Source organism: Schizophyllum commune, assembly GCF_000143185.2.
Source record: "Schizophyllum commune H4-8 unplaced genomic scaffold SCHCOscaffold_5, whole genome shotgun sequence".
In the NCBI taxonomy this organism is placed as follows: domain Eukaryota; kingdom Fungi; phylum Basidiomycota; class Agaricomycetes; order Agaricales; family Schizophyllaceae; genus Schizophyllum; species Schizophyllum commune.
The window spans coordinates 2,706,477-2,733,392 of record NW_026089542.1 but is presented as its reverse complement, the minus strand read 5'-3'; the positions used below and the strand labels follow the sequence as shown (position 1 = coordinate 2,733,392).

Here is a 26,916-nt window from a genome sequence, read left to right as displayed (position 1 = left end):
CGCAGTCGGTCACAAGAAATGTCAATGGCCTTCGGTTATCGGACCGGTTCCGCCGGCCACTTCACCTTCATGATCCCCTGCGCGTAAGTACATGCTTGAGATTACATGCTGGGACCTCGGTAGGCTTATCAGCCTGGTTCATGCTCAAGAACGACAACTGCGGAAGCTCAGAACTCGTGCAGTCGACTAGTATGTGCATCGCATTGCTATTTTGCTCACCGACACTGCCTGTCTACAGAGCCCAGTGTGGGACGTAAAATGCGTGTTTTCCTCGCCTTCTTCCCTTAGACGGATAACAACACGAGTTGGGGTACATCTGCGCCTGTACATGAGGTAGTTTTAGGCCGTCTGCCGAGGATATGAGTAGTTGGCAGCCTCGCAGAAGGGGATCTGGGGTCGGCCAGGCGCTGCGCCGAAGCTGCTTCGAGTATAGAACTTACGTCTGCAGTGAAGATATAGCTGATGCCATCGACCCTAAGCACTCAGCGTGCACAATTCAGAAAAGCATCACGCCTGCCAGAAGCTGCATGCCGGAGGGGAAGGCATGGTCAATTATATGGGCGCCTATTGGCAGTGACGATCTGCTCAGGGGCGTCTTTCCCGTATTCGGCAATCATGTTCGACTTCGAGGAGTGATCTCGAGTGAGTGCCTCTCTCACGCCGCCGTCGCGGAGGGTTCTGCCACCGAGGATACCCGCGCCGCGCATAAGGACCCTTGAAAGGGACCGGCCTCGAATATACCCCATCTTGCTTCCTGCCATCTCGTCGCGGAGGTGAACGGATGTACAAGTCTTCCTCGGGGCACGAAGACAGCAGGTGTGTTGCTTGTAAGGCTCGTCGTTCGTATGCTGAAGCGCCTCTGACAGGCTTGACAAGACTTACAAGCACGACAAGAAGCAGTATCTGAACGATGTGCGCGACTCTGGGATCGCCTCTGTGACGCACAAGGACAAAGGGAAGGAACACCGGCGCGCGAGTGCCCCGGTTGACAAGTCGCATCACCACCGCAAATCCAAGTCCCGCTCCCGCACACATAGCGCCGCGTCAGGCGAGACACTCCTCCTGCTCCTGCGCGAACAAGAGCGCGATGCACAGAATGCGAGGAACCTGCTGCGTGCGGCCATGGACGAGGTCGACGCGTCGGCGAGTCGGCTGGCGGAAGCAGAGCGCGAACGACGTGAACTCGCACAGGCCCAGGTGACCCAGCGACTCCAGGCGCATGCAGCCACCGTCCAAGTCCAGGTCGGCGCGTCCCGCACAAAGCACGAGCTCGAGATGTACAAGCTGCAACTGGAGGCCGCCCAGCGTGAGATCGCCCGCGCGCAGAGCGTTGTGCAGATGATGCAGACGCAGCGCGACGATGCGGAGCGCGCAGCAGCGAAGGCCCGCACCATAGCGCGCCGCCTCAAGGAGGAGCAGATCGTGCTCCGCGCGCGCGAGCAGGGGCGCGAGGAGGGCTACGCGGAGGGCGTCGAGCGTGCGCGAATGCTGTCTGAGTTCGGGGAGGACGGGCGCGAGGCCATTTATTACGCTATACGGAGTGCCGGTGCGGACCCGCGGATGCCTGGGGATGGGACGGCGTACATCGAGGACCTCGAAGAGACGCCGTCGTCGCGGCACACGCGCCCTACGCCGACGCGGTCGCGGTCGTCGACGTCGGACCGGGATACGGAGGGGACGCGCCCTCGTGACCGCACGTCGCCGCGCACGCCAAAGCCGCCCTCCGAGGCAACGCGTCGTACGTCGAACTCTTCGCGTTCGAGTCGCCATACATCCGTAGCGTCTCCACCGCCTCTCAACCATGGTCCGCCGTCACCTGTTCAATATCTGGACCCGCAACCTCTCACCATGCCTGCGTCTCCTCCTGCTCCGCCTGAGCCACCTTCGCCTCCCGCACCCATGCCTGAACCAATGGTCATGCCAGAGCCCGAGGTCCAGAATAACGTCCCAGACGCCTATTCCCCTCAGCCAATACCCATCCCTCCGCCCAAGCAGTATGCTACACGAAACGCGCCCTACATCCCTCGCGAGCGCGCCACGCATGATATGTATGGCTACTCGCCCAATCCCAATGGCGTGACATTCCCCAGTCAAGACGAAAATCAAGCTAGGAAGGACTCCTTGTCGTCCGCTGGAGGCTATCCTTCTGGCTCTAGGAGTCAATCTCGCGCGCGGAGGGATTCGACCTCAACGACTTCGTCTGCAGCCTACGAGCCTCATCGCAGCAGAAAGGATTCGGCTTCCGGTCGTCAGTACGCATATGGACAACCCAATGTTCCCGTCATGCAAGTTCATGTCCCCACCGACGTGGATCCTTACGACCTGCGCGGTCTGGGCAAGCCAGCGAAGCGCGCCTCCATGGGCTCGTCGCGGTCAGGCGTCACAGGCGATATAGAGTCCGAACTCGGTCGCACTCATAAGGTGGAGGAGACGCTGATGCCGTACATGCCCATGCCGCCTCCGCCGGCATCATACCTCCGGGGAGAGGTTACAGAACGGTCCACGTCTGTGCAACCGCAAACCACACATACGCGACCGCGCCGGGATTCGCAGTCATCGCAGTCAAGCGCAGGGTACGGCGGGTATCGACCGCCCTCCGCACCATACGCGTATCAACAACCTCCGCCGCGCTCGGCACCGACTCCTCCCGTGCGCACAGCGCCAACGCCTCCGGTATACCCACAGACATATAGACAACCCCAGCAGCCTGTCTATTCGCAGCCTCCGACGCCTGCGTGTGGCCAATCTCAGGCGCCCGTGTATGGCCAGCCTCAAGCACCTGCATACGGTCAACCTCCGCCTCCAGCTCAGCCCGCGTATGGTCGGCAAACCCCAACGTACAGCCAGCCTCCAGCTCCCGTATATGGTCGCACCTCGCGAGGCAGCCATCGCCGGACGCGCTCCGCGTCTGATGCGTCGGATTCATCTACTACAAGCATGTCGCAGTTCGACCTGACGAGCCGCCCTCCTCCTACACGCGGCCCTCTGAGTGCCATACCCGAAGACGTGAACAGCCCAAGGGTCTACGAGAGTAGCAGCTCGTCATCGGGCGGTTCGCCGGCGCAGAACATATATGCCAGTCATAGCACGCCCCAGTTCCGTGTGCAGCCGCCGGACGAGGAGAGGGAGGAGCCTCAGCGTTCTGCGAGTCGGAGCAGCAAGAGCTCAATGTATGGCAATCGGCGGAATGTGGCGGACTGGGCGGAGTCGAGCAGTGAAAGTGTGAGTCTGCTCGGGATATGGACGGGGTGGCTGATACTGACTGCAATTAGCAGACCCCGCCAGGCTCGAACCATCCGACCACACCGAGCGACCACTTGCTCACGCCTGAGTACCGCCCTCGCAATTCGTCGCGCGAGAATGTCGCCTCTCCGAACGGTGGTAGCTCGGATAGTCGCCGATCGTCGACGGGGTCGAGCAGCTTCAATATCATCATTGAGCCGCCTGTGCGTTGTTTCCCCATTATACCATCTTTCGAAGCTGATTGCCAGCTTAGTCCCGCCCGACATCCGTCTCAGGCAACATTTCTGGGAACAATACCCCTATGAACACTAACTTCGGCCTGCTGAGCCCACAGGGGGTGATCGCGCCGGCCCTACCACAGCAGCCGCGAACACCTACGCAGCCTGTGCAACCGCCCTTTATACCCGCTATGCCCATGCCTACGGACTCGGAGCCGGACGATAGTCACAACAACAACCTCCCACCATGGATTCGTCAGCAGCAACAAGGCAATGGCACCCCCGCGCCTTCCCAGCAGCCCCAGGGAATTTATGGGCAGGCGCCTCGTCGTCCGTCCCAGCCGACGTACGGCGCCCCGCCGGAGCCTCCTGTGCCCGTCCCTGGCCCGCAACGTAACAACTACGACTCGAGTACGTCGAGCGGGTCGGAGACGGACACGTCTGAGGCTGACGAGCCTCGGCGCACACCGCGTGCCTCCCGCTCGACGACGCCAACTTACGCCGTAGCGCCCCAGCCGCCCGGTTTTTCGTACCCTTCATCACCTCTTGCTGGGGTGACTCCGAGTCCGGGAACGCCTGGAGCCCAGCAGCAGCGGCGCGTGTCCAGCGTTTACGGCCCTGCGACGCCGACGGCGGGCACGCCCCAGCCTCCGCAAGCGAGAGGCGGCGTGCGGCGCGCCTCGGTGTCGTACGCGACGCCCGGCAGCGCGGGTGCACCGGTCCATGGCACGCCCATGATGGGAGGGTCCGACGGAGGCGTATATGGCCTCGCGCGCTCGACGAGCGAGTCCGACGGGGACGTCGATCCCGCAACGATGCGCAACACGCTCGCCAACTCGGGCAGCATGCGTTACTGAATGTGCAAAAAATATGCTTTCCTGTATGCAGACCCAATCAGTGTGCAACACTGATACCGCTTGCTTGTTCTCGGACAGGACCTACGCACGTTCTGCTGATCTATGTACGAATATGATTGGGACTCCCTTTCTCCTTCCTCACTGTAGGTCTTTCTGTCGCTCGGATGTTTGTGTGTATCTATCGTTGGCGTGTAGCGGATTTCAGTAGTCTTGTTTGCTCTCGCTATCGTTATTGTTCTATGTACTGATAGTTTGTTCATTCTTTTAGGCGCATTTCTATACAATGTGATGGCTTTCTCACCGGTAGCCGCAGGTCAAGCGCGCCTGTTAGGGACAAAACCTTCCCAAAACCGGTGCCGCTAATACGGTCTATTGACACCCGTTTCGAGGAGCCTGGCAGTGCCTGCGATGACGATGGGCACATCATCCTCATCTTTCCCGACATGAAGTGTATCCACGTCGAGGACATGGATTTAGCTGCGACCCTCGTCGGGTAAGTACTAGTAGAGCATCGAAGGCCAAGGAGGGTGGCGACCCCATCTTGAACTCAACCGTCATCATGCCGAAATTCGAGTCAGCAGATGACGCGGTACCGACGCGAACACGTACCTAGCAAGAGCGTGTTCGGATACCACTCGGCTTCGCTTCTCATTGACTGACTGGCCTCACAAAAGCTGTTACAGTGCGTTTTCTTCCCGCATCATACTGGAGTGGTCGCCAACATACACGTTCTGCAGCCATCCACCTAGACCATTGTCGAACCCGTGCATGACCTTGTGTAGACGCTCAACAGATGTATGCTCTTCTCAGTTGACGACTGCGCGGGTTGCTGATGAAACGCAGCCATGGCTCTACAGCACTCCTTCGACGAAGTGGCACTGCCCACTTACACAGACGCTGAACTCGAGCACTATATCAGCGAGTGCGCCTCCATCAGGACGACGCGCGAAGAAGCGGTCCGCAGGCTTTCGCCTCATCTGGTCGCTAAACCGGTCCATTGGCCTGAGGATCCTCAAGACGAAGTTCTTGCGCTCGAACGCGCCCGCGCCATCGGCATCAACGTTCCTGCTGTGCGTCGCGTCGTACCCTGCAGCGATGATGGCCATTTTATCATCATGGATTATATCGACGGCCCGACGATAGAGCAGCTGTGGAAGTCTATGGGCCTGCTCTCTATGATCCGCATAGCATGGCAGCTGCGGTCCTACCTGCTTGCCATGGCCACTGTTACCGCGCCTATCACAGGCGGCCTTCACTCTGGTCGGACACACTCAGAGTGGCTCGACGCCTTGTACGGCCCTGTGAAGCGCGCGTCACCGGCCATGTTCACAAACCACCTCAATTGGTGGCTCACGGACTGCCGCCCCTCTGTTTGCGAACCGCGACCGGACTTGACGTTGCAACCCGCCCCTCAACATATACTCGTACACCAAGATTTCGTACCTCGGAATATGATAGTCGACCGGCAGGGCACTCTTTGGATCATCGACTGGGCCCATGCTGGCTTCTACCCAGCTTTCATGGAATATGTCTCGATGGATGCGACCAGTGGACTTGCAATGGGCTGGCTCAGTGCGCGAACGTTGGCCGCATGGTGGGGTAGGACTAGATGGGCCTTGCTCCGTTTCATCGCCTGTGGATTTAGCTGGCGTTATAGCAAGCAGCTTGCGGCGTTGAGAGTCGTGCGACAGCGGTCATTGCGCTTTCGACTAGCCAAAGGGCCGTACTCAGGATCCGAATGACAATGATGCAGTATGTGGACTCCTCGACTGCTAAAGCGCCTAAGAAACCACCAACATTGCTTACCCATCTGCGACAGCATCATATGTCAGAAGCCGGGCTGTTCCCCTCTCCAACACGGGCATCGAAGGAGCAGGGCGGGCGATGCAGGAATGGGGAGAACGGACATCACCACTAGAGATCATGAGATGAGTACAGGATAGATGTTAGATGCAACCTAAGAGATACCAATGATTTGTTTCATCTCGCGAGCGACGAGGGGTGAGGAGAAGAATTGGGTCTGCCCTCGTCCTCTGCACACATCGGCGAACCCGACCTTCGCCCCGGTCACATACGCGCTACCCACCATTGATCAGCTGCCGGTCTACGGCATGTTGTCCTCGCCGCGCCGTGCGAGCGGTCTGATGAGCGGACCCATGACCTTGAGAACTTGGAATACGTGTTCGCAAACAACTTGGCTTCGCTCATCATCGACTTTGTGTTTTCATTTTCGGTACTTTCTACCTGACATCATGTTCCTCCTGTGCCGACGACCGCGCATCCCTCTCCTGCGAGCCAATCCTGCTTGCTCGCGTTGCCTTCAACCTCCATTGAGGGCACCATTTCCCAGGCTTCTCAGTACGCAGCCCGCTCATCCGACGGATCCAGCGAAAAGCGATTCGTCTCGGCGATATACTATTGCCGTATTGCTTTCTACAGCGATAGCCAGTAGCGCGCTCGGATATCTTTTTGCGAAGCGCCAGACGAGCGCAACTCCAACTTCGCTCGCCGACTCTCACGAAAACCGCAGCTTGACAGGCACTCCAGCCGTCAACGACGACAAAGAAGGCTACGGCTCGCCAGAGGACTTCCAGAGGGCAATTAATGAGCTCCGGGATGCTTTCGGAGACGATCTCGTCTCCACCGAGCCAGACGTCTTGCTTCAGCATGGGATGTCCCCGTATCAGCAGGAGCCTGGTGCGCATGGCATCCCTCTCCTTCGACTGCTTTATAGATCGTGCCGAGAGTGAGCTAAAGGCACTTACAGGCAAACCCCACGCCGTCGTCGTATCTCCTCGGTCTACGGAAGAGGTCGTCAAGATAGTCAAGATTGCCACAAAGTACAGAATGCCGGTCGTACCCTACGGAGGTGCTACGGCCATCGAGGGTCATTTTCACGGAGCGAGTGCATCTGTCTTGTATGCGTCGTAGTGACATAGGGCTGACTGACTGTCTTCGCAGGGTCACCCGCCGGGAATCTGCGTTGACCTTCATTTGATGGATAAGGTGCTAGCGATTCACGGTTCGTGGGAATTCGCCTTCGCACTTGACGAGGTTGAGTAAGGATTTACGGACAGAGGCGGACTCGGACATCGTTTGCCAGGCGGGGGCGAAGTATCTGGATGTCAACAATATGCTGAAGGAGCGAGGTGAGGTCAAATATCATCGTTCGCGCATGAGTACACTGACGGAGGAATATCAGGTATTCCATTGTTCATACCAGTGAGTAGCGCGACTCTTTTGGCGGTTGCTTTCATGAACGGCGGATGTATAGCTAGATCCTGGACCTGGCGCGACCCTCGGCGGCATGCTCAGCACTGGATGCTCGGGCACAAATGCAGTTCGCTACGGGACAGCGAAAGGGGAATGGTTTTTGAACGCGGTAAGCACGTCGCAGAGGCGTAAAAAGGTCGAGATAAATGCTCACGAAGTTATCCTTGCGCCGCACAGACCGTCGTCCTTCCCTCGGGTGAGGTTATCAAGACGCGCCGGCGATCCCGAAAGTCAGCCGCAGGTTTTGACCTGACGAAGCTGTTCATCGGTGCAGAGGGGACGCTGGGTATCGTTACCGAGGGTGAGTCAATCCCTTGCGTGCTTGACCCGAAAAAATCTATGAGCAGCTTGCCGACCGCATTTCCCGCAGTGACGATTCGGTTGGCGCCAGTGGTGCCTTCCACTGTCGCCGTGGTCCATTTTCCCGACCTGCGTAAAGCCACACAGGCAGTCATTGAAGTGATGAACCAAGGTGTCGGTATTCGTGAGTTCTTTCCCTCTGTTGCCGTCCTGTTCCCTGAGTCTTTGCCGCAGAATGCGTCGAGCTCCTCGACGACCTCTACATTCACGCCATCAATGAGCACGGCGCGGGTTCGCATAAGTGGCCTGAAAAGGATACGCTGTTCTTCAAGTTCCAGGGTCGAACGCCCACAGCTCTTCAGGACACCGCCGACACGGTGCAGAAAGTGGTCGAGAAGTACGGGGGCCATGGATGGACGATGGCGGCGAACGAGCGAGAAGCGGACGAAATCTGGGCAGATAGGAAGAACGCGCTGTTCGCTGGGCTGGCGCTGCTTCCGGGGAGTACGGGTTGGAGTACGGACGTTTGGTGAGTGAAGGTGCGTCCGTTAATGCTAAGACGGGCTGAAGAAGATCATATAGCGTACCGGTCTCGCACCTTTCGCAGCTCATCTACGAGACGAAGGAAGACCTAAAGCAGACTGGATTGACCGCGGCTGTCATCGGTGAGTTATTGAGTTCGTCCTGTTGGAAATGATCTGGTTTCACCTTCGCTGCAGGGCATGTCGGGGATGGGAACTTCCATTCCCTCATGCTGTTCCGGAACGACGAAGAGCTCGCCCTCGTCCGGGATGCGGTGCACAGAATTACCAGGCGGGCTATTGCGCTCGACGGGACTTGTACGCTTACATTGCTCGTTGCGTTGAAGGTATCTGACCACGTCGCGGAACAGGTACGGGTGAGCATGGCGTGGGCATCGGAAAGCGGAAATATCTAGTGGAGGAGCTTGGAGAGGGCACAGTGCGCTTGATGAAGACCATTAAGGACAGCATTGACCCGCTCAACCTCTTCAACCCTGGAAAGGTGATTCAAAGTCTCTTTCCTTTCCAAAGGATGTCGCGCTGACGATTCCGAAGCTCTATCCGGATTTGCCTCCAAGCCACAAGTCTTGCGTAGAAGCATCGTAGAAAGAGACTTCGACCGTGTGCTTGACTTCCATAGAAAAGGATAGGCGGAGACGTCTTGCTCTATATTGCATTGATTACGGGAGCGTTGTTGGAGGCTGCATAACGGCCAAGACCTCATGAAGGTTGAGAACAAGGAAGTTCGACGCGTATCCGACTGTGGACGCGTTGTTTGAACCCCGATCAAAAGTTCGGAAAACATATCCGGACCTTGTCCCCGACCACCAGGATGTCCGCCCTCCTCGCTAGCTGCAGCCGCTCGCCAGCATGTAGCATGTCCCGCCACATCCTCCGGCGAGGCATCTCCAAGACCGCAGTTGCCGCCAGCGCCACGACCCCGGAGGGCAAGCAGGTCGCCTCGCACGCCTCCCTCCCCGACGCCCGTATGCGCGCCCTCATTTCCCTCTACCACCAGTCCTCTAGCTTCGTCACGGAGGAGAGCCTGGACCAGCGCATAGACGAGGCGTTCGCGTACAAGAACATGTCCTCGCAAATATACAACTACCACTACCAGATCACCATGAAGGACCTCGAGCACCTCGTCCGCCGCGAGAGGGCGGCACCGCGGTTGACTAGCGTCTCTGGCATGATGCGCGGCTCCTCGAACGGGGATGCGCCGGACCTCGCGTTCAGCGACAACCTGGACAAGCGCGACATCAAGATGATCGAGGCGTTGTACGGCGTGGACCGGAGTGACGGGAAGCGGTTCCTACCTGGGTTGGACGCGGTGCGGGACGAGATGGAGAGGTTAGAGAGGGAAATCTCGGAGGACGAGCAGCATCACCAGCAGCCACAGCAGTGATTGCGACGAGTACGTCTTCATGGATCTGGCAGTTGACATATTGCTGACTTGAATGTAGCTTCAGCTGCATGCTTCTTCGTCCTTCGTAGGGCTTCCTCTCAGGGAACACGGTCGAGCGCCTGCTACCGTGCAGCATCACCTACCTCCTACCATTGTTCATGGGGCACCCCTGATAATCTACCTCGACTTGACACACCATTCATGCCTTACGCTTCGCCAAATCGAAACGCCGTGCCTTGCCTCCCCTCTCACCATGATAGGTGCGCCAGAGACAACTCATATTGAAGATGCATGTGCGTTGTATGACTGCTATACTGTGAGCAAGGGTCTCTAGGCATACAGGCACGAACATCAGCAGAATGCCAGACTTAACCGTTTGCTTGACTTCTCAAGTCTGCTCCTGCACGTGTAGCCGGCAGTCAGTCATCTGCGTTGTCGGAAATGGAAGACTAGTGACTCTATCCGAGCTCAGGTCTACATGACTTCGTATTCTCACGCAGCAGCTTGCTATCCTACGACCTCCACCCATGAGCAACGGACAGTACGCCCCGGCTAATATCACCGTCGAGCAGCTGGCGGCGAACCCATTTATAATGGGTCAGCACCTATTCCATGTCAGTAGCTTTGCCATGTTGTCCGTCCTCGGGTTGACGTGTGCCCACAGACCATCGCCTCTGTCCAGTTCCCCTCCGACAATGGAAACAACCACTGGATCATGGATAACGGCGATGACAAGCTACTTGAGTTGCTGGCCGCTATGCCTCATTCACGGCCGAGCAATGTCGAGCGCAAGTTCACTTACCCTTGCGTCTTCACGAACCCGCGCAAGCCAGGGCGACAGATCAAGGTGCGCTAAGCGCCGAGCATGTCATGAGCGAAGATGCACTCTTTATCGCAGATTGAACCGCTCATTGGCACAGCGGACGATGGCGTGTACTTGCGCAGGTCCGACATCGAGAAGCTGGGGCTGAGGTACACTGGCTATGTAGCCAGTACCCGACAGGGCGACTGCAGGATGTGACTTAGCGCCCAGCTTTCACTGATAAGCTTGCTGATCTACCCTTTCTAACAGCTGGGAAGGCGTCCAGTTCAACATCCCTAACGACCATAACGCCGGGCAGACTACGTACTCGTCCCTCCACGTCTACGAGCTCCCGCTCTGGGTCCACAAAGTCCCCCGCGCGGACAACGCGAGCAACAGCAAGAAGCACGGCATCATCGGCACGCCAATGCTCACGAATCACGTCTTCTTCATGCACCGCGGGGACGCGCACCTCATCGACCTCGCCGTCCTGCGCGCGTCGCCCCCGCTGTTGAGCTGCTTCGACAAGATGCGCCCCCTCGCGTGGGCGGCACTCGTCAAGCCCAACGCCCCCGGCCAGGCGATCGGGGTGCATGTGGGCAGGCCGTTCCCCGGGCGCGCGCTCGAGGTCGCGCTCGCCGTCGCGGAGCGCTGCCCGCCGCACGCACCGTTCGACGCGTTCGCGTTCCACGGCGGGGAGATGGTGAAGAAGATGCATATGGGCGACTTATCGAACCCCGAGATCGCGAAGATGCGCCCGGTGGTGCGCGAGGCGGAGGCGTGCCGGGTGTGCGGGAGGGAGGACACGGCGGTGAAGCTGGAGATCTGCACACGGTGTGTGCAGGAGCGGAGGCCGCAGAGGGCGCTGTACTGTGGTCAGGCGTGCCAGAGGAAGGATTGGAAGGAGAAGCATAAGGCGGAACACGCCGGGGAGTTGCCATGGGGTATACAGGATCGGGCTGCGCGCGAATGCGTGCGACACAGGAACGGTGACCTTTCCCTACCTTTGTATGGCGCGGGATACTGAGCCTTCATCGCTGGTGTGGGGCCGTTGGATGGTATAAAATCCGCATTATATTGTATCGGTGCTATACGAGCTATATCTGCGTCCTTATGACCAGTGTCTATGTCTTGTCGTTCCAGATGTCGAGGAAGAGCCTCCACAAAATCGAGAAGAGTAATCCCTGGAGACCATTCGCGAGGATACGCGTCTTCAGTCCGCGACCAAACAAGCCCTGCAGACCATCCGCCGCGATTACGGCGCGCGCGGCGTCCATGTACCCAATCTTCGTCTCGTTCACCTGGCGGTAGGTCTTCACTACGCGCAGGGAGTTGGAAATCGTGTCGGAGACGACGGAGGCGCAGAAGCCGATGAATGCGCGGCGGGCGAGCGTTTGCAGCACGGTGTGCGAAGGCGGAAGGTTGGCGTCGAGGTAGTTGTATGTGCCAAACCACTGTGGATAGTCAGTACTCATCGTCATACGCGAAGTCAGGCGGGATGGCAACATACAGGATAGTGCCCTACGAATGTGGCCGCCGCAGTTGCAATGGCTCCGTACCAAAGGGTAGTGATGCCGTACTTCTTCACGCGCGCTCTCAAGATAGCCATCCCAGGCTTACCCTGCGTCTGCAGCGTCGTTTTCACCGTATCGATGGGCGTCAGGACGATCCTAAACGCCGCGGCGGCCAATGAGGCAAACACCGTCTTCACGAGCGCGGGCAGCGCCTTCATGAACGTGTTCGACTCGAGCAGCGCGAGGATCCCCGCGTTCGCGGCCGTGTCGCCGAAGCGTGAGAGGGGGCCTTGAATGAGGGCGGCGATGAGGCCGCGGTAGTAGCGCGTCCAGCCGCCGTCATGGTAGAGCGTGCGGATGGCGACGGTGGTGGTACTGCCGTAGCGGTACTGGTAGTTCATGACGGTACGGAGGGGCTGGGCGCATGTATAAGGCGAAGCGGCGCGGCTTGAGATGGTAGAAGCCTACCATTAGGAGGAGGACCTGCAGGACCATGGCTAGGGGAACGCTGTTAGTATAGGGGTATTCCTGTCTTGAGACTGTGCTTACCTGCAGCACCACTCAGCCCCCCACCCAGGGCTGACTTAAACGCCTTCTTGAAGTCGAACTACGACGCGAGTAAGTGTCTGGATAGGGGCAGAGGCTGAGAGGGGACTCACATGCGTATCGTCCGCATCGATGAACGCCTTCACGAACAACGCAATGAAGAACAGCGCCACCGCACAGAGCACGATGCGCCAGAGCAGCGTGTACACGCTGACGCCAGCTTTCACGCGCTCCTCGTCCTCCGCAGGCTCACCCGCCTCGACGTCGCGGACGCGGTTCGGATCGGTGTATGACTGGGCGTCCGGCTCGGCGAGAAGCGGCCGCTGCTCGTCGAGCTCATCCAGCGTCTTCGTGGGGGCCGACATCGCTGCCGTCGATGGTGGGGAGAGACAAGGCGCGATTGAGCAGCATCCTCGCGCGAGCGTCCTGACCAAGCAGCTTCGGTATCGACGCGCTTTCCCCGCGGCCCGGCTATCGCTATCGCGCACGTGCGGCACGTTATCTGGACCCACAACGGCATCCAGCTCAGTTCGTTGGCGCCAGGGGACGGTCTACAGTGGGATTGCACAACATTGGGGGGTTACAAGAAAGAGCTACAACCCGGAATGGTAAGTAAAGAATGTCGGTGGTCTTATACGTAGTGTGGATATACTTGCGCAGCGCCTTCTTATGGACTGACCCTTCTTGAGCCTCGACAATACAGAATCCAATGTCCTTGGCGTTTCTTATGACCCTGGTGCGACGGCACGGTCTGTGTATTTCGGGAGGTCCCGCGTATCTCGTCAAACGTCGCCTGTATGGGCCTTCTGAGAGGCCGTCGTCGTGCAGTCATCAGAAGAGCCCGCGCTCATCTCAAGGTCGTCCGCGCGTGAGTGCGACCGGCTCCGCACAGCAGCTTCTAGGTCCACCGAAGAGGCATGGTAGGGCAAAACTTCGTGAGGCGTTGTTGTGCGCGAGGGACTCCTGCCGGTTAGTGTTAGCACCGCGCCAAACACCATGCAACTACTTCAATGAAGGATATATAGTAGCGGATGTTTGGACGTACGCAAACTCGGCCATGGAGTAGTGCTCCGTGGTGATCACCACCTCCGCGGGCCTCGTAATTGAGTACCCTTGACTCTTAGTGTGTGCACCCAGGTCCTTAGTATGTGTGTACGGCGTGAAGCTCTCGCGCCCGCCCGGTATGCTGTTGAGGCCGGAGATGGTGTGCACGTAGACGTCCGTCGTGTTGAATTCAAGCAGGCGCATGACGCAGCGGCAGGCGAGGATGGAGGAGATAGACGCGGCAGGGATCTGTGCGGAGTGTTAGCGAACGAGAGAATTGGCAAGCGGAGGGATGGACTAGGACTGGACTGGATACTGACCGTTGCGATGACATTCATCATAGCTGAGCGGATAGGGTTAAATTGAGAATACCAAACGCGAGGCGGATGCTCACCATTGAGGTTCAATACGTTGAGCACGGCTGGTATGCAGTTTGAGGAGAACGTCAGAAGCTGAACGATGATTAATACTCAAGCAAGTTGCCAGTCGGCAGAGACAAGACGCACGAAGTACACCAAGCCATCCTGGAACAGTAGCTTCCACAGATCAGTCCGAGCAGAATGCTTGTACGTGAGGGCCACGGTTGTAAAGATGAGTACAGTGAAGTCGAATGCAATCGCTGTTGGTTAGTTAGCATCCCAACCCGTCCAAGACGAACAGCAGTAGAAGGACGAATGGAAAGCGAACGTACTGTAGAAAAACGTAACATTCAGCAGGCCAGGATTCGTCTGCGTCACATAGCACGCGCTGATCTCCGGGTTCCACGTCGACTCCACAATGAACATCCCGCGCCACAGGACGGCCCAGTGTGCTACGCAGAGGATCCCGAGGAGGACCACGACGAGGAGCTTGCGCTCCCATAGTGCGATGCTAAGCCGCTACCATAAGTCTCGCAGACAGGATAGAGTGAGTGAATACCTACGTCCTTAGCATCAGGGAGGTGGATGATGACAAGAGGGTCATGTTCCCTGCCCACTATTCGTCGTTAGTAGTGCCTCCGGCTCAACGACCGACCAATGCATACCGAGTTGAACGTGTATAGCGCCTGATAGGTCGGTGTTCAGCACGTCATTACGAGTAGATGAAGAAGCAGCCCACTCACGCGACAGTTGACCTTGTCGGCGATATGTCAATTTAGCGGTTGGGGGGGAGACGATGCCAAATCGTACCTCTGTCCGAACCGACATAGATACGATGCTGGATTCGATAAGCATCCGCCACGATAATGCCTAGAAGCCAGGCGACTTACAGGCCAATGAAGGATAGGATGATGCAGTAGCGGCTGAGGAAGAAGAACACTGGCATCGAGACGCGTTACAGGCTGCGCGGGTGGTTGAAGCCATGGATATGCTCACCCTGTCGAACGTATGTCAGGATCGAGTGTAAAGAGGCTATTGGAGAAAAAGGATGTGAGGCCGAGAAGACGTACCAAAGGCCATCGGAATTTACGCCGCCGCGTGATGAGCGACCACTCGAAGTCGCAGGTCACGAAGATCTCCCAGAGGTTGAGGCCGAAGAATGTGAAGATCAGCTTGTCGAAGACATCTGGGATTTAATTGTTTTAGTACTGTTAAAAGGATCGAACATAGCTGCGCACCATTGTCGAGGGCGATCTCTTTTGGGTCCGACCAGTTGACCATCGCTATGAAGTATGTTCACCAGGGTGCAGAGGTCACAAGGAGGAATTGACGCACCTGCAGACACGGTAAAGGGTTGCACACAGTGAATGAGGATGAGGGGGAAGCTACACTGCACGAGACGGAGGAAAAGAAAGAAGGGGGCAAGGCTTCCAGCTGCGCGCGCGGAAAAGTCTGCGTCGCGACGCAAGTGCCACTCATATACACGCGCAGGCCCAGTGCCTGCGTTCCGTAAACGCGAGCCGACTAGCATGTCTTCTAGAAACACGGCGCTAGAGCCTCGCGCCACGTCACACACACTTCCCCCGCTACCCCTCCGAGGCTGACACTTGCATATCCTTCACAAAGCCCCCGCGCTGCCCGTTGTTCAAGGCCGTCGGAGGATGAAAGGTGTAGAGCCAGAAGTGCGCGCGGACGTGCAGCCCGGCGAGGTCGTCGGGCGTAAGGGTTGGGCATAGCCCTCGCGCGTGCGCGCTAAGAGGCGGAAGTGTCATGAAGAAGCGGGAGGCGACGCAGGGGCGCGCCACGAGTCCAAGGTAGCGGCGATGGCTATTCGCTTGGTCGGGCTCGTTGCTAGGTCCTGCGTTAACGGGATGTCGAGGGTTGGGCAGGCGCGCCACGCAAAGCCCGCGCAGGACGTCGACAGCTAACTGCATAAGAGGCCGCGCGGGATCCTCATGAGTGGGATTTACACGCCGGGTGGACGTGATGGAGCGGAGGACAGGGAAAGGAAGAAAGGGCGTCTCTGGTGGCGCGCAAAACCGTGTCGTGACATACCTCGCGCGGGTGGACTTCATGTCATGCCGCGTACATCGCTTGCCCCGATGTAGGTTGCCGGCGTTGGTGAGAACGGACGGCCGTATAGGCAATAGGCTTTTCTGCCACCGGCCTGCTAGCAAGGTTACATTCAACGCAAAGCGAGCACGCACCACCGATATTGAGTCAACTATCAAACAGGTGGTACCTTTGCTGTCGCCCTAACAGCTTGGAAGTATCATCATGAATGACTGGTCAAGAGCCGATCTTCGCAGCATCGACTCGATCCTGCGCTCGTATAGCTGTGATTTTCGCAAATTCGTGGCGCAAATTTCTCTGTGGCTGGTAGAATGGGATTTTGCACAAACGCCATGATGTACATCTACACATGTGGACAAGGGATGCCGTCGCTTGAGTCAGAGATGCTTGCCTAGCTGCACCACACCGCGGTCGAGCCATCTGCACCGGCGCTGACTAGCCACGGCTGCCGGGGCACCCAGCGCACGGCAAGGACGCCGAGGCCGTCTGAGACGGTGTGGCCGCGCAAGATCTTCAGCGGGACGATGAGCGGGTCCGTCATCAAGTCGTTGTACACGCGCGCGTGGAACACCTGGATAGACCCATCGTCGGACGACGACGCGAAGAGGGGATAGGTAGGGTGGAACGCTAGCGCACGGATGGCGCGCGTATGATATCTGGAAACCCACCATCAGCATACGGCATTCTCGAAAATCTGTCAACAACGAGAGACAAAGCGCCACCCACCTCAAGACCTTATATGGCTTATCGCTCAGCTCCAAATCGAACCAGCACAGCTTCCGGTCGTACCCGCCCACGATGAGGTGGTCGCCCGAGGGGTGCACGTCCATGGCGGAGATCCAGCGGATGCCGGGCATGAGCGTCTTGAGGAGCTTCTGCTCCGCGAGGTCGTAGAGGCGTACGTACTGCTGCGTCGCGACGAAGAACTGCGGCTTCGTGGGGTGGAAGAGCACGGCCTGGACGGCGCCGCGGATCTTCTTGAAGGGGGCCTGCGAGTGCCGGCGGGTGACCTGGTGGACCCAGACGCCGCCCTGGGGACCGGTGCCGGAGACGGTGGCGAGGTAGTCGCCGCGGCGGTGCCAGGCGAGCTGCTTGGGGAGGGAGGAGGTGGGCGGGAGGCGGACGGTGAGGATGGCCTTGTTGTGAGTCCAAGCGCTGAGCGAGGCGGAGGACCACTTGACGGGTGATGGGGTGGCGGGTGCGGGGGGAAGCGTCGACGGTGCTAACAAAACCTGTGTAGCAGCAAGCACCGGCGCTGACAGATGTGGCGGGATGAAGAAGTGCAAAGTTTCCTCTCTATAGAACGTTGAGCACTGTATCTGATGCAGTACTTAGATTTGACACTCACGTTGTTGCCACAAAGTACGACACGTCGGTGCGCGGACACCATTCGACGGCGCCGATGCGACCATCGAGAGTCCAGCGCACGACCTCGCGACCGACGGTGGGTTCCCAGAGACTGACAACGCCTGCTTCGTCGCCGCTGACGACCCAAGCGCCATCAGGGCTAACGGCGACACATCTTGCGCGCTTCGAGTGTTCGAGTCGCAACGAGCGATAGTTCGGGAATGGCTTGAGGCTGCTCGGGCTGGGCAGCTTCGGTATGAGCGAGCTCGGGTCGACATTGAGCTTGACGCGTTGTATGCGCGGGGCGAGGTAAAGGTCGAGCTGCCGGTTGAATCTCTCCTTCATGAACTGATCGTACGCCGGCACATGGCGCAACGACGAGTATTTCTGCGGCAAGAAGTCGCGCTCGCGGTCCTCTGGGTCCTGCGCCTCCCACTCCGCGCGCTCCGCATCCGTGGGCAGGTACTCCTCCGGCGGGTTGTACGACTCGGCATTCGTCGGCAGGCGCGGCTTCGGCGCGGGGAGCGGCGGCTGCGAGGTGCTGGGCTCCGATGCCCAGATGTTGTAGAACTCCATTTTGTTGCTCGCCTTGGGCTTGTTGGGCACGATGCGGCCCTCGCGGATGGCGCGCACGATTTTCATGACCTTCTTTTTCTCCCATTTGGAGGGGATCCAGCGCCGCTTGGGCTCGGGGGCGGCGGAGAGGGGCATAACTTCCTCCTTGCCCTTGCCGGTAAACCATTCGACGGTGGGTTCGTAGGGGTCATATTCGGCGTCAGGATTCTCGCCTGCTTGTAGGCGGCGAATGATGTCGAGCTCCTCGTCGGTCAAGGGTCTGTCCATTTGCGTGTTCTTGTCGAAGGCGGACGTCCTGCGTACATGTTAGCATGCTAGCGGAGAACCTGGTGGGCAACGACGCACCATGCTGATGGGTCCTCTACCGTGGACAGGAACTTGTCAAGCTCATCGCCCTTCGCAGGACGCAGAACGCGCTTCCCGTTGATATCATAGCCAATGTGGGGGAGATCATCGTACCAGTGCATAGGCACATTGCCGACGCGATTTGGTGTCTGCATAGAGGGTCAGATACCGAGGGGAACTGCTGGCAGAAGGCGTACGTGCATCTTCAGTGGAGGAATCCGAGTCGTAGTCCGGTTCGATCTCTGGGTAAACGCGCTTCGGCTGGCCAGTGATCTCAGAAGTCACTGTCTTCGCCTTGGGGAAGATGTGCAGCTCTTCGTCGTCGTCTGAGGCGGAGGTCCCCTCAGTGAGTTCCTCCTCATCGTCCTCGTCTTCATCTTCAGATCCCTCGAGATACGACTCGTCGTCGGAGCTGTCGCTGCCTGCGTCGATCTCGGGGAAGTTGTCCACCTCGCCATCGTCTGAGTGTACAGATTGGGCGTCCTCTTCGTCGCTTAGCATCTCGAGCGCGGTGGAGTCATTGAAGGCCTCGGAAGCAGGCTCGGCGGCATGCTTCCGCTTTTTGGAAGGGGCGACGGCAGTCATGGAGAGGGGAAGGCGGGAGGGGAGGACAAGAACAGTGCTCCTGGAAAAAGTTTGATGGAGTGATCGGCGCGTCTCTGCAACTTGTCTCCCGCCACGACGCGACGCTCAAAGCCCATCGCGCAATGCACGAAGGCCCTTTACTCGTCGCAGATACCCCCTCTTCCAAAGAAATTAGGAACGCTCAAGTCTGACTTGAGTATTGTACTGCCACCTCTGTTGCTCCTCGGCTCTGCGGACCGATGATTCCCTCACTCGTACGGCGTTCGCCGAACGCATCCTACTCTTGCTTCCTGCCTTCACTCAGTGCCTGCGCATACGAAAGCATGGTTATCGGATGCTATGACGCCTCAGTGCATGTATGCTCTCGCGCGTACTTCAAAGTGCGTCTCACGGCCGCCGACCGAGCGTGAGCAGGCTCCCACTGATGTCCCTTTCCCGGTCAATGACTACGATCTTGTCATTGCTTGCCCCAGCTCAAGATTGAAGATAGAAGCTGTACGCATATGTGGACTTCTGCTCAACGGTAAGGAAAGGCTGTTTTGAACACGATCCCTCGCTGTCAGTGGACTTATTGATCGATGTCTGCATGGTCCTTACTGCTGGCCGCAATCTGCATTTCTGTCCGCTTGTGGGGAAGAGTTTGTCTTGAGCCAGCCGCTGCTCTGAGTCTACTGACGCCAGGGAATAGGTGGAAGCGTTCTTGACACCCATCTACTCTTGTAACTCTCTGTAGGTCCTACTACGGTGATTGCCGAACGCCTTTGCTTCCGTCTTTCATCCCCGCGGGCATAGCCATGCACTTCCTTTTACTTAGCAGTTGCAGGTCTTGATGGGGTCGCTTAGAGGCTCTACTCAATGAGCTATGCCAGACAAGATGCATTGCTCATCGCGATAGACCAACACGTATATTGCCAAGTGCCTGCGACATGGCGGACTAGGTACGCAGTAATACGGTTCAGGCGGTGCGAGTAACCTCATTATCGACGTCGATTCTCGCGTTACCACCGTCTTCACATTGACCTGCCGCCTGCTGTCAGTCCATGAGTCAGCAGACCGAGAGGCTATATAAGAAGCTCTGCGAACCTCAACTCGATCAGTGACGACCTCCTTGCGCTATGCAGTCGTTCATGAGAGTGCTTTTCTTCGCCCTCGCCCTCTGCACGGTTACCCAACCCGTGCTCTCGGGCCACATCCCCCACGCTGATCCTACGGTGGCGCTAGGCACTACAGTCATCCGAGGGGTGAGATCAGGCGCTAATGTTGACTTCTTTGGTGGTGAGTGCAGCTGCGTTCGTACCCCGTTCTCGCATATCTGATCGGTTTTCTCTTAAGGGATACCCTTCGCCGAGCCCCCCATTGGCGAGCGGCGGCTAAAGCCCCCAGCTTTGAAGAGGAAGCTACTAGAATACGAGTACGACGCCAGCATGCATGGTCCTGCATGTCTACAGCTGGTATGGTACTACTCATACCCTTGCCCAAAGCCAGACTGACTTACATTTGTGCTCGCCCTCAGAGTATGTACGCCTCAGAGGTGTCCGAGGACTGCCTCACCCTCGACATCTATCGGCCGAGCGGAGTGTCGGGCCCAATGCCAGTACTTTTCTGGTCTAACTCCTTTTCCTTCCGCTCATTGTCCGCGTCCGCTCAACTTCAATCTTAGGATCTATGGAGGCGGATTCTACCAAGGGAGTACTAGCCAATACAATATGACCAACTTGGTTGAGCAGAGCGTCAAGAGGGTATGTCATTTGCATTCATATGTGTGACGCCGTTCGCTAATATTCTCGAGCAGGGGACCCCCGTCATGGTCGTCACGTCGAATTACCGAGTAGGCCCGCTAGGCTTCCCCCAAGGGAATGAAGCGCAAGATGATGGCGTGCTGAACCTTGGCATTTTGGACGCCAAAGTGGCTCTTGAGTGGGCGCAGGAGAATATCGGCGCGTTTGGCGGCGATGACAGCAAGGTACAGGGTTCCTGCGTGGCGATATGCATGCTGTTGACTGACTGTGAGGACCACTATAGATCACCGTCTTCGGTCTCAGTGCAGGTATGCTGCATCCCTCGCCAATGTTCTCGCGTTGATCTCGTTGATGCCCGCAGGGAGTATCATCATTAGCATCCTTATGCTTGATCCCAATTTCTCTGAGTTAGCCCGCGCAGCTGTACGTCCAGTCGCCGCGCTTATCGACTTTCAACTCACCGTCTACTGTCATCCAGATATTGGAGTCCGGCTGGGCTGCCACACTACCCCTCAAGTACCCTACCGACAACGAAGCCGCATGGCGCTCCTTCGTTCACGGAATTCCCGAGTGCGCATCGACCATAGATAATAGCACGACCCTGGACTGCCTTCGCGGTCTCGATAACTCGAGCGCATTACTTGCGAACATCAATCCACAAGATGCATACGGAGCAAGTCTCTTTCCGTTCGGTCCCGTCATCGACGGTCCTGGAGGCGTCGTGCCCGATCTTCCCTCGAATTTGTATGCACACGGAAATTACACACTGTTGCCGACAATATCTGGGAATGTCCTTGACGAGGGTGCGTACTAACATTAATCGATAGCGTAGATATTTTGACTGACTGGGTGTTCACAGGCACTTTGTTCGTTCCCAATCCATACGCGAATCTGACGACAGACACGATCGTCGACGTCTTCATCAAGAACTTCTCTACGCCGCTCATCGACGCCGAGGTGTTCAGCAGCTCGATCGCGAAGGTTGTGTCGCTTTACCCAGAAGACCCATCCGCGGGCTCGCCTTATGGCACTGGCAACGAGACCTTCGGTCTGCATCCTGGATACAAACGAATCGCTTCGTTGGGTCAGTGATTCTATTGGTCGCCTCTGCATGTACTGAATCATTATGCAGTCGGTGATATCAACTTCGACGCCCTACGTCGCGGATGGGCGCAGATGTCCGCCTCAGCGGGGGTGCCGACGTATAATTTTCTCTTCAGTCAGCCTCAGCCTGGGTATCCGCCAGCGCTAGGAGGTGCGCCATGAACCGTTCTTGACGTGAAAATGCACTAACACGGGTTGATCGCTAGTTCCTCATGGGTCCAATAATGCATACCAATTCGGGACGGAGGAGCCCGCGGACCTCGCCCTTGCGACGGCCATCATGGACTACTGGCTCTCTTTCGCGACGAGCTTGGATCCGAACGATGGATTGGGCTCTGCGAGACCGGAATGGCCTGCATATGATGTGGACACCGAGGTGTGTATCGGTATCATGATTGCGCTTGTGCTAAATGTTCGGCAGGTGCTACTGCAGCTCCAGGACGGCAATATCACGACCATACCGGATGATTATCGCAAAGAGAAGATCGACTTTGTTCTCGAGAACCCACTTGTATTCCACCATTGACCCTGCATAACTTTGTATAGGACAGAGTCAAGCTTATCACGATCTGGTACACTCAATTACGACCCATTACGTGCGGCTCATGAGCAGGGAAGTATGCGTCAAGATCCCCGTCAGCAGTCATGGCAGAAATACATCTCTTCACACCAGGCCCGCCTTCGCTGGCGAGCCAGGCGCTACACCTTCCGCCGCTTCCAGCGCCTCCTTCCAGATCTTCTCCTCCATCGCGCGACCGACGGGCGTTTCCATGTACGGGATAGGCCTGTTGGATGTCAGCAATAATACGATGACACGTTCAATGGGCAAGACATACGCAGACACTGTCATATCACAAACCAACGCCCCATGACTATCCTGCCCCGCGGCGGCGGAAGCAAACACGACGCAACGTGCGCCGACCTCAGGCGTACGTCCACGCAAGTTGGAGATGGGTTTGATGAGAGCGGCCCACTTGGGCGCGCCATCCTGGGACCCCAAGTTCGTGTTCACCTGCCCGGGGCATATGGCGTTGACGATCACTCGGTTGCTGTCTACCTTCGCGGAGAGGGCGTGCAGGAAAGACTGGATGATGAACTTCGTGTCGCTGTAGTGCGAGATGAAGTTGAAGTATTTGGGGTTGTTGAAGTGCGCCGCGATGGGCTTTTCCAGGTCGACGGGCCGCTTCTTGAAGGTGTGGCGTGTCGCCATGCGTGAGCCGAGGACGGTGATGTGCGCGGGTCCGCCGGTGCGCTGGAGGACGGGGAGGAGGAGGATCGCGAGGATCGCGTTCGAAAGGTGATTGACCTGGTACCCGATCTCGTTCTTCGTCTCAGGGGAGAGCTCGAAGTTGAAAGGGTAGATGCCGGCGTTGAGGACGAGGATGTCGACGGCGGGCACCTCGCGCTCGACGCGGGATGCGAACTCGACGAGGGATGCATGCGAGGTGAGGTCGAGGCGGAAGATGACGATGGTGGGGGCTTGAGCGCGCTTTGCCACCGACGGTTCTGCGAGCAGCTGGCGCTTAGCGTCCTCACCCTTGGCCGGAGTGCGGACAGCGAGGATGAGGTGCGACAGACCGCGCTGAAGGAACTGCTTCGCTGTCTCCAAGCCGAGTCCAGTGTTGCCTCCCGTGATGATAGCAGTTTTCCCGGTCAGGTCAAGAGACGCAGGAAGCTGAGGAACAGGGCGCTGGACGACGGGCATCTCTGCCGCGCGTTCAGCTTCGGTCTTGTGGCTGCTGCAGGTCATGGTGATAGTGCGTTAAGGGGTGGATAGCGCTTGTCGATGTAGAGGTTGACATCGCGGAACTGAGGCCTTATATTCAGACACTGTCTTGAGATCGACAGAGACAAGTTCGACAGAGACAATTGTGGCAACGTAGTCCGTCGGGCCGCGGCCGGCTGGTACGCGATTACGCCAGCAGGCGGCAGGCCCCGAACCCCCTTTTATCCATTCCCTTGACTAACAGCTTGGTCTCAAAAAGCGGTTGCTTTCCGGGAGCATAGGAACGTCCCCGCTGCGCTGCTCCGGAAGAAGAGGCGTGGGTACAGACAGGCATAGAGTTGGTTGTAAGTATAGATACCTCGCTTGTTTCGATTGAAGGCTTGATGTTCGAGGTGTGGCCCGAGCAGGCGTGATTTCTATTATACCCGAAAAGGGAACTATTGTCCCACGGGCCACGCGATCGGCCCGCACTACGGACGCGCTCTTGTTCTCCGCGTTCATCACTCCAACCATAGTTGGAAGTACTCGTCCCCAACGATGGTCAATTACGGCGGAGGTACGAACCTTGCTATGTTAATGGTCCTTCGGCTCAATCCACGAAGATGAGGTATCTGCCCTCGTCCTGGACCCCGGCTCCTCGTCCGTTCGTGCTGGGTATGCGGGGGATGACACCCCTCGCGCCATCATCCCCTCCGACGTCGGTCACCGGCTCTCTGCAATCAATGACGACGCGACTCTAGAAGATGTTCCCATGGCTGACGCGTCCGACGCGGGGGCGACGCTCGCCGAGAAGGAACGCGCCATTGCGAAGAGGAAGGCCGTTCTCAGCCGCCTGTTCGTCAATCAGATCGGCCCGTCGATGTACAGGGATGGGATGGAGGTGACGAACCCGATGAAGGATGGCATGGGTGCGTTGTACATTCCTTCAAGGGTGTATGAACGCTAATTCGGTTTGCGCGCAGTGAAGGACTGGGAGACGTTCTCTGGCCTCGTCACGAATGCGTTCCCCGACATCATGCGCGTGAATTTGACGGAGCACCCAGTACTTGCCACAGAACCGCCCTGGAACAGCCCCGCGAACCGCGAGCGGATGGCGGAGATATTCTTTGAGGAGCACCAGGTCCCCGCCTTCTATATTGCCAACACTGGCGTCTTGAACTCGTGCGTGTTACTTCCAAGTCGTCCTCCCTGTCACTCACGATGCGTCAGCTTCGCGGCGGGAAAAGGCTCCGCTCTTGTAGTTGACATCGGCAGCAAGATGGCGAGCGTCACACCCGTGGTTGATGGGTTCGTGCTACGGAAAGGTGCGTCCCTCTTCATCATCTCGATTTTGTCTGATTCATGAGCGCCCTTCAGGCCTCAACTACTCAAGTATACCCGACTACGTCCACCGCCTCGCACACGACGTCCTCGTCATGCCCTCACAACATCGCAAGGGCATCGACCTCCTCCCCCAAGCCTTTATCTCCAACAAGCAGCCCGTCGAGCCCAACGCAGACCCACGGTTCACCCTCCGGCAAGACCTCTTCGAAAAGTCGACGAAGACGTACAGGGACTGGGCAGAAGCGCGGGAGGTCGATGAGTGGTTGCAGAGCGTGGGCGGCGTGTTGGAGACGGGGTGGAATGATCAGTGAGTGTGGGCGTTGGTGTTGTGTGGGTAGTGATGACTGACGCGCGTAGGGTCGCGATACGACACGGGTCGAAGCAGTACGAGTTCGCTACTGGTTATAGCACGTACTTCGGTCCGGAGCGGTATATCATTGGCGAGCAGTTCTTCAACACGAATGTCGGGCAAAACGTGCGTGCCTACTATCTCTCTCGTCAATCCCGACTAACTTTTGATTCAGTGGGTCCGCCCACCAGGGCCGATACCCAAGACGCTCATGCACATGCTGGACGCGGCGCTGAAAGCCTGCGATCCTGAGTTGCGGCAAATCCTGATGAGCAACGTCGTCGTGACCGGCGGCGGTTCGCTGCTCACCGGGCTCACGGAACGTCTGGCGCATGAGCTCAAAAATCACTACCCATACGTGAGTTGTCGCCTATGCGGACCGATATATGTCGTACGACTGAAGCTGACGCCCTCGTGAAGGCCAAAATACATGCGCCAGGTAACCCTATTGAAAGACGATATGGTGGGTGGCTAGGAGGAAGCATCCTGGGAAGTCTGGGCAGCTTCCACCAGTTGTGGATTAGCAAGGAGGAGTGGGAGGTAAGTGTGTCGCTACGCATTTTGAAGCCTCGCTAACATCGCATACAGGAGCACGGGAAGGCGATCGTCGGACAAAGATGCAAGTAGGCTCAGTGTAATCATCCTGTCTGTATGCTTTGCGATGCTCTTGATATACGGTATTTGACTGGGTCAATTTGGATATGGCGCGCTTCGGTGAGTCATGCTGGCTCGCTTTGTACTGACATGATTGCGCAGGTCAAAGTGCGAAAGGGATCCAGATAGAAAGCTCGTATCATGAAGGAAGTACGACCAGAAGGTTAAGACGCATCGACAACCTTCACCTCGGTGACCGTGTCGTGGTCGGTGGCGGTCTTGCCCTTGACATCGGTCACAGCGAGTTTCTTCATCGCGGCGTCGAGGTCGCCGGACTCCTTCGCTGGGCCCTCCTGCGCATCCTCGAAGTGATCGTCTTCTGACTCATCCTCGCTATCCTTCTCGCTCCCCTCGCTCACGCCCTCCTCGTCGTCGTCTTCCTCGTCTTCAAAGTCAAGCTGTAATCCACGTCAGCTCCCCAGCCCATTGAGTATACAACCACCACGCACCGGATCGAAGATCACACGAATGATCAGGCTACAGCTCGGGCACGTCGCGATGTCCTCGTAGTTCGCGAGCTGCCTGCGCGAGATCTCGAAGCGGTCGCCGCAGGGGCACGGGTAGTGGAATACGCCCTTCGCGGCGTCCCAAGCCATGTCTTCAATCTCGATCTCGTCGTAGTAGGCGCCCATGGTGGCTGACGCGGCCAGAAGGGGTATGGTATGGGTGAGGTTGGGAGATGGACGAGGAGGACAAGGTGATTGGTGATTGGACGGCGCTTACGAGAATTGAAATTCCCACATGGCACGCGAGCAGGGGATCAGGTGATTTTGGACCCACAAGCGACATCAAGTTCGGAACCTGTTGCACAGGCGGAGGAGACCCTTGACCATTGACATTGAGGCTCTGCGCCTCTCAAAGGTACAGCCTGGAGCACTTTTCGAACGTTGGTCCTCTACTGATTATCTCTACATCCAGAACGCGCGCGTCGAGCGAATCAAGAGCCACGATATCCTTCGGGAGGGCGATCGCATGAATGGGCTCTCGTTCGACAATGGCCCAGCAATGGCCAG

The 26,916-nt window shown here is 57.7% G+C and overlaps 13 protein-coding genes across 13 annotated transcripts; 8 read left to right on the top strand and 5 right to left on the bottom strand.

Moving 5' to 3' along the window:
* Positions 1 to 667: 667 nt before the first annotated feature.
* SCHCODRAFT_02623921 (uncharacterized protein) lies at positions 668 to 4,624 on the top strand. The gene is made up of 4 exons (XM_003038165.2): positions 668 to 816; positions 867 to 3,222; positions 3,276 to 3,446; positions 3,497 to 4,624. The coding sequence occupies exons 1-4, from the start codon at positions 782 to 784 to the stop codon at positions 4,316 to 4,318; spliced, it is 3,384 nt and encodes a 1,127-aa protein (XP_003038211.1). The 5' UTR covers positions 668 to 781; the 3' UTR covers positions 4,319 to 4,624.
* SCHCODRAFT_02623919 (uncharacterized protein) lies at positions 4,297 to 4,971 on the top strand. The gene is made up of 3 exons (XM_050345207.1): positions 4,297 to 4,339; positions 4,408 to 4,562; positions 4,620 to 4,971. The coding sequence occupies exons 2-3, from the start codon at positions 4,558 to 4,560 to the stop codon at positions 4,813 to 4,815; spliced, it is 201 nt and encodes a 66-aa protein (XP_050200702.1). The 5' UTR covers positions 4,297 to 4,339; positions 4,408 to 4,557; the 3' UTR covers positions 4,816 to 4,971.
* A 116-nt stretch (positions 4,972 to 5,087) lies between these two features.
* Positions 5,088 to 6,308, top strand: SCHCODRAFT_02623909 (uncharacterized protein). Its single transcript, XM_050345206.1, has 3 exons — positions 5,088 to 5,113; positions 5,162 to 5,468; positions 5,529 to 6,308. Exons 2-3 carry the CDS (start codon positions 5,164 to 5,166, stop codon positions 6,058 to 6,060), a joined length of 837 nt encoding a protein of 278 aa, XP_050200701.1. The 5' UTR covers positions 5,088 to 5,113; positions 5,162 to 5,163; the 3' UTR covers positions 6,061 to 6,308.
* A 204-nt stretch (positions 6,309 to 6,512) lies between these two features.
* SCHCODRAFT_02688172 (uncharacterized protein) lies at positions 6,513 to 9,125 on the top strand. The gene is made up of 13 exons (XM_003038164.2): positions 6,513 to 7,015; positions 7,086 to 7,231; positions 7,280 to 7,340; positions 7,396 to 7,467; positions 7,521 to 7,540; positions 7,593 to 7,700; positions 7,769 to 7,892; positions 7,962 to 8,075; positions 8,126 to 8,420; positions 8,474 to 8,556; positions 8,611 to 8,730; positions 8,784 to 8,914; positions 8,968 to 9,125. Exons 1-13 carry the CDS (start codon positions 6,571 to 6,573, stop codon positions 9,016 to 9,018), a joined length of 1,770 nt encoding a protein of 589 aa, XP_003038210.1. The 5' UTR covers positions 6,513 to 6,570; the 3' UTR covers positions 9,019 to 9,125.
* Positions 9,126 to 9,220: 95 nt separating this feature from the next.
* On the top strand, positions 9,221 to 10,196 carry SCHCODRAFT_02576890 (uncharacterized protein). The gene is made up of 2 exons (XM_003038163.2): positions 9,221 to 9,826; positions 9,876 to 10,196. The coding sequence occupies exon 1, from the start codon at positions 9,245 to 9,247 to the stop codon at positions 9,815 to 9,817; it is 573 nt and encodes a 190-aa protein (XP_003038209.1). The 5' UTR covers positions 9,221 to 9,244; the 3' UTR covers positions 9,818 to 9,826; positions 9,876 to 10,196.
* Positions 10,197 to 10,315: 119 nt separating this feature from the next.
* Positions 10,316 to 11,939, top strand: SCHCODRAFT_02748048 (uncharacterized protein). Its single transcript, XM_003038162.3, has 4 exons — positions 10,316 to 10,431; positions 10,482 to 10,664; positions 10,716 to 10,834; positions 10,890 to 11,939. Exons 1-4 carry the CDS (start codon positions 10,345 to 10,347, stop codon positions 11,644 to 11,646), a joined length of 1,146 nt encoding a protein of 381 aa, XP_003038208.1. The 5' UTR covers positions 10,316 to 10,344; the 3' UTR covers positions 11,647 to 11,939.
* On the bottom strand, positions 11,666 to 13,115 carry SCHCODRAFT_02623894 (mitochondrial carrier). Its single transcript, XM_003036805.2, has 5 exons — positions 12,793 to 13,115; positions 12,683 to 12,740; positions 12,602 to 12,630; positions 12,130 to 12,549; positions 11,666 to 12,073 (listed from the first exon to the last, which is right to left on the bottom strand). Exons 1-5 carry the CDS (start codon positions 13,042 to 13,044, stop codon positions 11,744 to 11,746), a joined length of 1,089 nt encoding a protein of 362 aa, XP_003036851.1. The 5' UTR covers positions 13,045 to 13,115; the 3' UTR covers positions 11,666 to 11,743.
* Positions 13,116 to 13,758: 643 nt separating this feature from the next.
* SCHCODRAFT_01080613 (uncharacterized protein) lies at positions 13,759 to 15,363 on the bottom strand (the record flags this gene model as incomplete). Its single annotated transcript, XM_003036804.1, has 10 exons — positions 13,759 to 14,175; positions 14,230 to 14,342; positions 14,415 to 14,593; positions 14,646 to 14,698; positions 14,748 to 14,768; positions 14,826 to 14,837; positions 14,893 to 14,920; positions 14,973 to 15,021; positions 15,149 to 15,268; positions 15,321 to 15,363. 10 exons carry the CDS (start codon positions 15,361 to 15,363, stop codon positions 13,759 to 13,761), a joined length of 1,035 nt encoding a protein of 344 aa, XP_003036850.1.
* Positions 15,364 to 16,370: 1,007 nt separating this feature from the next.
* SCHCODRAFT_02623891 (BOP1NT-domain-containing protein) lies at positions 16,371 to 19,089 on the bottom strand. The gene is made up of 5 exons (XM_003036803.2): positions 18,625 to 19,089; positions 18,424 to 18,572; positions 17,504 to 18,373; positions 16,882 to 17,451; positions 16,371 to 16,811 (listed from the first exon to the last, which is right to left on the bottom strand). Exons 1-5 carry the CDS (start codon positions 19,006 to 19,008, stop codon positions 16,547 to 16,549), a joined length of 2,238 nt encoding a protein of 745 aa, XP_003036849.1. The 5' UTR covers positions 19,009 to 19,089; the 3' UTR covers positions 16,371 to 16,546.
* A 1,507-nt stretch (positions 19,090 to 20,596) lies between these two features.
* On the top strand, positions 20,597 to 22,377 carry SCHCODRAFT_02667210 (alpha/beta-hydrolase; the record flags this gene model as incomplete). Its single annotated transcript, XM_003038161.2, has 10 exons — positions 20,597 to 20,613; positions 20,669 to 20,747; positions 20,801 to 20,971; positions 21,031 to 21,055; positions 21,109 to 21,170; positions 21,226 to 21,550; positions 21,607 to 21,831; positions 21,880 to 22,002; positions 22,058 to 22,227; positions 22,273 to 22,377. 10 exons carry the CDS (start codon positions 20,597 to 20,599, stop codon positions 22,375 to 22,377), a joined length of 1,302 nt encoding a protein of 433 aa, XP_003038207.1.
* A 97-nt stretch (positions 22,378 to 22,474) lies between these two features.
* Positions 22,475 to 23,556, bottom strand: SCHCODRAFT_02688165 (NAD(P)-binding protein; the record flags this gene model as incomplete). The annotated part of the gene is made up of 2 exons (XM_003036802.2): positions 22,475 to 22,636; positions 22,688 to 23,556. The coding sequence occupies 2 exons, from the start codon at positions 23,554 to 23,556 to the stop codon at positions 22,516 to 22,518; spliced, it is 990 nt and encodes a 329-aa protein (XP_003036848.1). The 3' UTR covers positions 22,475 to 22,515.
* Positions 23,557 to 23,973: 417 nt separating this feature from the next.
* Positions 23,974 to 26,275, top strand: SCHCODRAFT_02623881 (Actin/actin-like protein). Its single transcript, XM_003038160.2, has 9 exons — positions 23,974 to 24,133; positions 24,180 to 24,485; positions 24,540 to 24,738; positions 24,787 to 24,881; positions 24,934 to 25,207; positions 25,258 to 25,375; positions 25,425 to 25,607; positions 25,670 to 25,789; positions 25,838 to 26,275. The coding sequence occupies exons 1-9, from the start codon at positions 24,115 to 24,117 to the stop codon at positions 25,874 to 25,876; spliced, it is 1,353 nt and encodes a 450-aa protein (XP_003038206.1). The 5' UTR covers positions 23,974 to 24,114; the 3' UTR covers positions 25,877 to 26,275.
* SCHCODRAFT_02623876 (zf-CSL-domain-containing protein) lies at positions 26,227 to 26,705 on the bottom strand. Its single transcript, XM_003036801.2, has 2 exons — positions 26,660 to 26,705; positions 26,227 to 26,600 (listed from the first exon to the last, which is right to left on the bottom strand). Exon 2 carries the CDS (start codon positions 26,533 to 26,535, stop codon positions 26,314 to 26,316), a length of 222 nt encoding a protein of 73 aa, XP_003036847.1. The 5' UTR covers positions 26,536 to 26,600; positions 26,660 to 26,705; the 3' UTR covers positions 26,227 to 26,313.
* Positions 26,706 to 26,916: the final 211 nt, after the last annotated feature.

Excerpts from the sequence above, each read along its gene's own strand:
- SCHCODRAFT_02623891 (XM_003036803.2), bottom strand. The coding sequence starts at position 19,008 with ATGACTGCCGTCGCCCCTTCCAAAAAGCGGAAGCATGCCGCCGAGCCT. Across the intron at positions 18,573-18,624 it reads CGGATTCCTCCACTGAAGAT|ACACCAAATCGCGTCGGCAA; the intron begins GCACGTACGCCT and ends CCCTCTATGCAG. Across the intron at positions 16,812-16,881 it reads AAGCCATATAAGGTCTTGAG|ATATCATACGCGCGCCATCC; the intron begins GTGGGTGGCGCT and ends GTGGGTTTCCAG.
- SCHCODRAFT_02623921 (XM_003038165.2), top strand. The coding sequence starts at position 782 with ATGTACAAGTCTTCCTCGGGGCACGAAGACAGCAG. Across the intron at positions 817-866 it reads TCGGGGCACGAAGACAGCAG|GCTTGACAAGACTTACAAGC; the intron begins GTGTGTTGCTTG and ends CGCCTCTGACAG. Across the intron at positions 3,447-3,496 it reads ATATCATCATTGAGCCGCCT|TCCCGCCCGACATCCGTCTC; the intron begins GTGCGTTGTTTC and ends TTGCCAGCTTAG.
- SCHCODRAFT_02748048 (XM_003038162.3), top strand. The coding sequence starts at position 10,345 with ATGAGCAACGGACAGTACGCCCCGGCTAATATCACCGTCGAGCAGCTG. Across the intron at positions 10,432-10,481 it reads TGGGTCAGCACCTATTCCAT|ACCATCGCCTCTGTCCAGTT; the intron begins GTCAGTAGCTTT and ends GTGTGCCCACAG. Across the intron at positions 10,835-10,889 it reads CGACAGGGCGACTGCAGGAT|CTGGGAAGGCGTCCAGTTCA; the intron begins GTGACTTAGCGC and ends CCTTTCTAACAG.
- SCHCODRAFT_02623894 (XM_003036805.2), bottom strand. The coding sequence starts at position 13,044 with ATGTCGGCCCCCACGAAGACGCTGGATGAGCTCGACGAGCAGCGGCCG. Across the intron at positions 12,550-12,601 it reads TGCAGGTCCTCCTCCTAATG|CCCCTCCGTACCGTCATGAA; the intron begins GTAGGCTTCTAC and ends ACATGCGCCCAG. Across the intron at positions 12,074-12,129 it reads CATTCGTAGGGCACTATCCT|TGGTTTGGCACATACAACTA; the intron begins GTATGTTGCCAT and ends GACTATCCACAG.
- SCHCODRAFT_02688172 (XM_003038164.2), top strand. The coding sequence starts at position 6,571 with ATGTTCCTCCTGTGCCGACGACCGCGCATCCCTCTCCTGCGAGCCAAT. Across the intron at positions 7,016-7,085 it reads CCCGTATCAGCAGGAGCCTG|GCAAACCCCACGCCGTCGTC; the intron begins GTGCGCATGGCA and ends AGGCACTTACAG. Across the intron at positions 8,421-8,473 it reads GGTTGGAGTACGGACGTTTG|CGTACCGGTCTCGCACCTTT; the intron begins GTGAGTGAAGGT and ends AAGATCATATAG.
- SCHCODRAFT_02623876 (XM_003036801.2), bottom strand. The coding sequence starts at position 26,535 with ATGGGCGCCTACTACGACGAGATCGAGATTGAAGACATGGCTTGGGAC.
- SCHCODRAFT_02576890 (XM_003038163.2), top strand. The coding sequence starts at position 9,245 with ATGTCCGCCCTCCTCGCTAGCTGCAGCCGCTCGCCAGCATGTAGCATG.
- SCHCODRAFT_02623909 (XM_050345206.1), top strand. The coding sequence starts at position 5,164 with ATGGCTCTACAGCACTCCTTCGACGAAGTGGCACTGCCCACTTACACA. Across the intron at positions 5,469-5,528 it reads GGCCCGACGATAGAGCAGCT|GCTTGCCATGGCCACTGTTA; the intron begins GTGGAAGTCTAT and ends GCGGTCCTACCT.
- SCHCODRAFT_02623881 (XM_003038160.2), top strand. Across the intron at positions 24,739-24,786 it reads AACACTGGCGTCTTGAACTC|CTTCGCGGCGGGAAAAGGCT; the intron begins GTGCGTGTTACT and ends ACGATGCGTCAG. Across the intron at positions 24,882-24,933 it reads TGGGTTCGTGCTACGGAAAG|GCCTCAACTACTCAAGTATA; the intron begins GTGCGTCCCTCT and ends AGCGCCCTTCAG.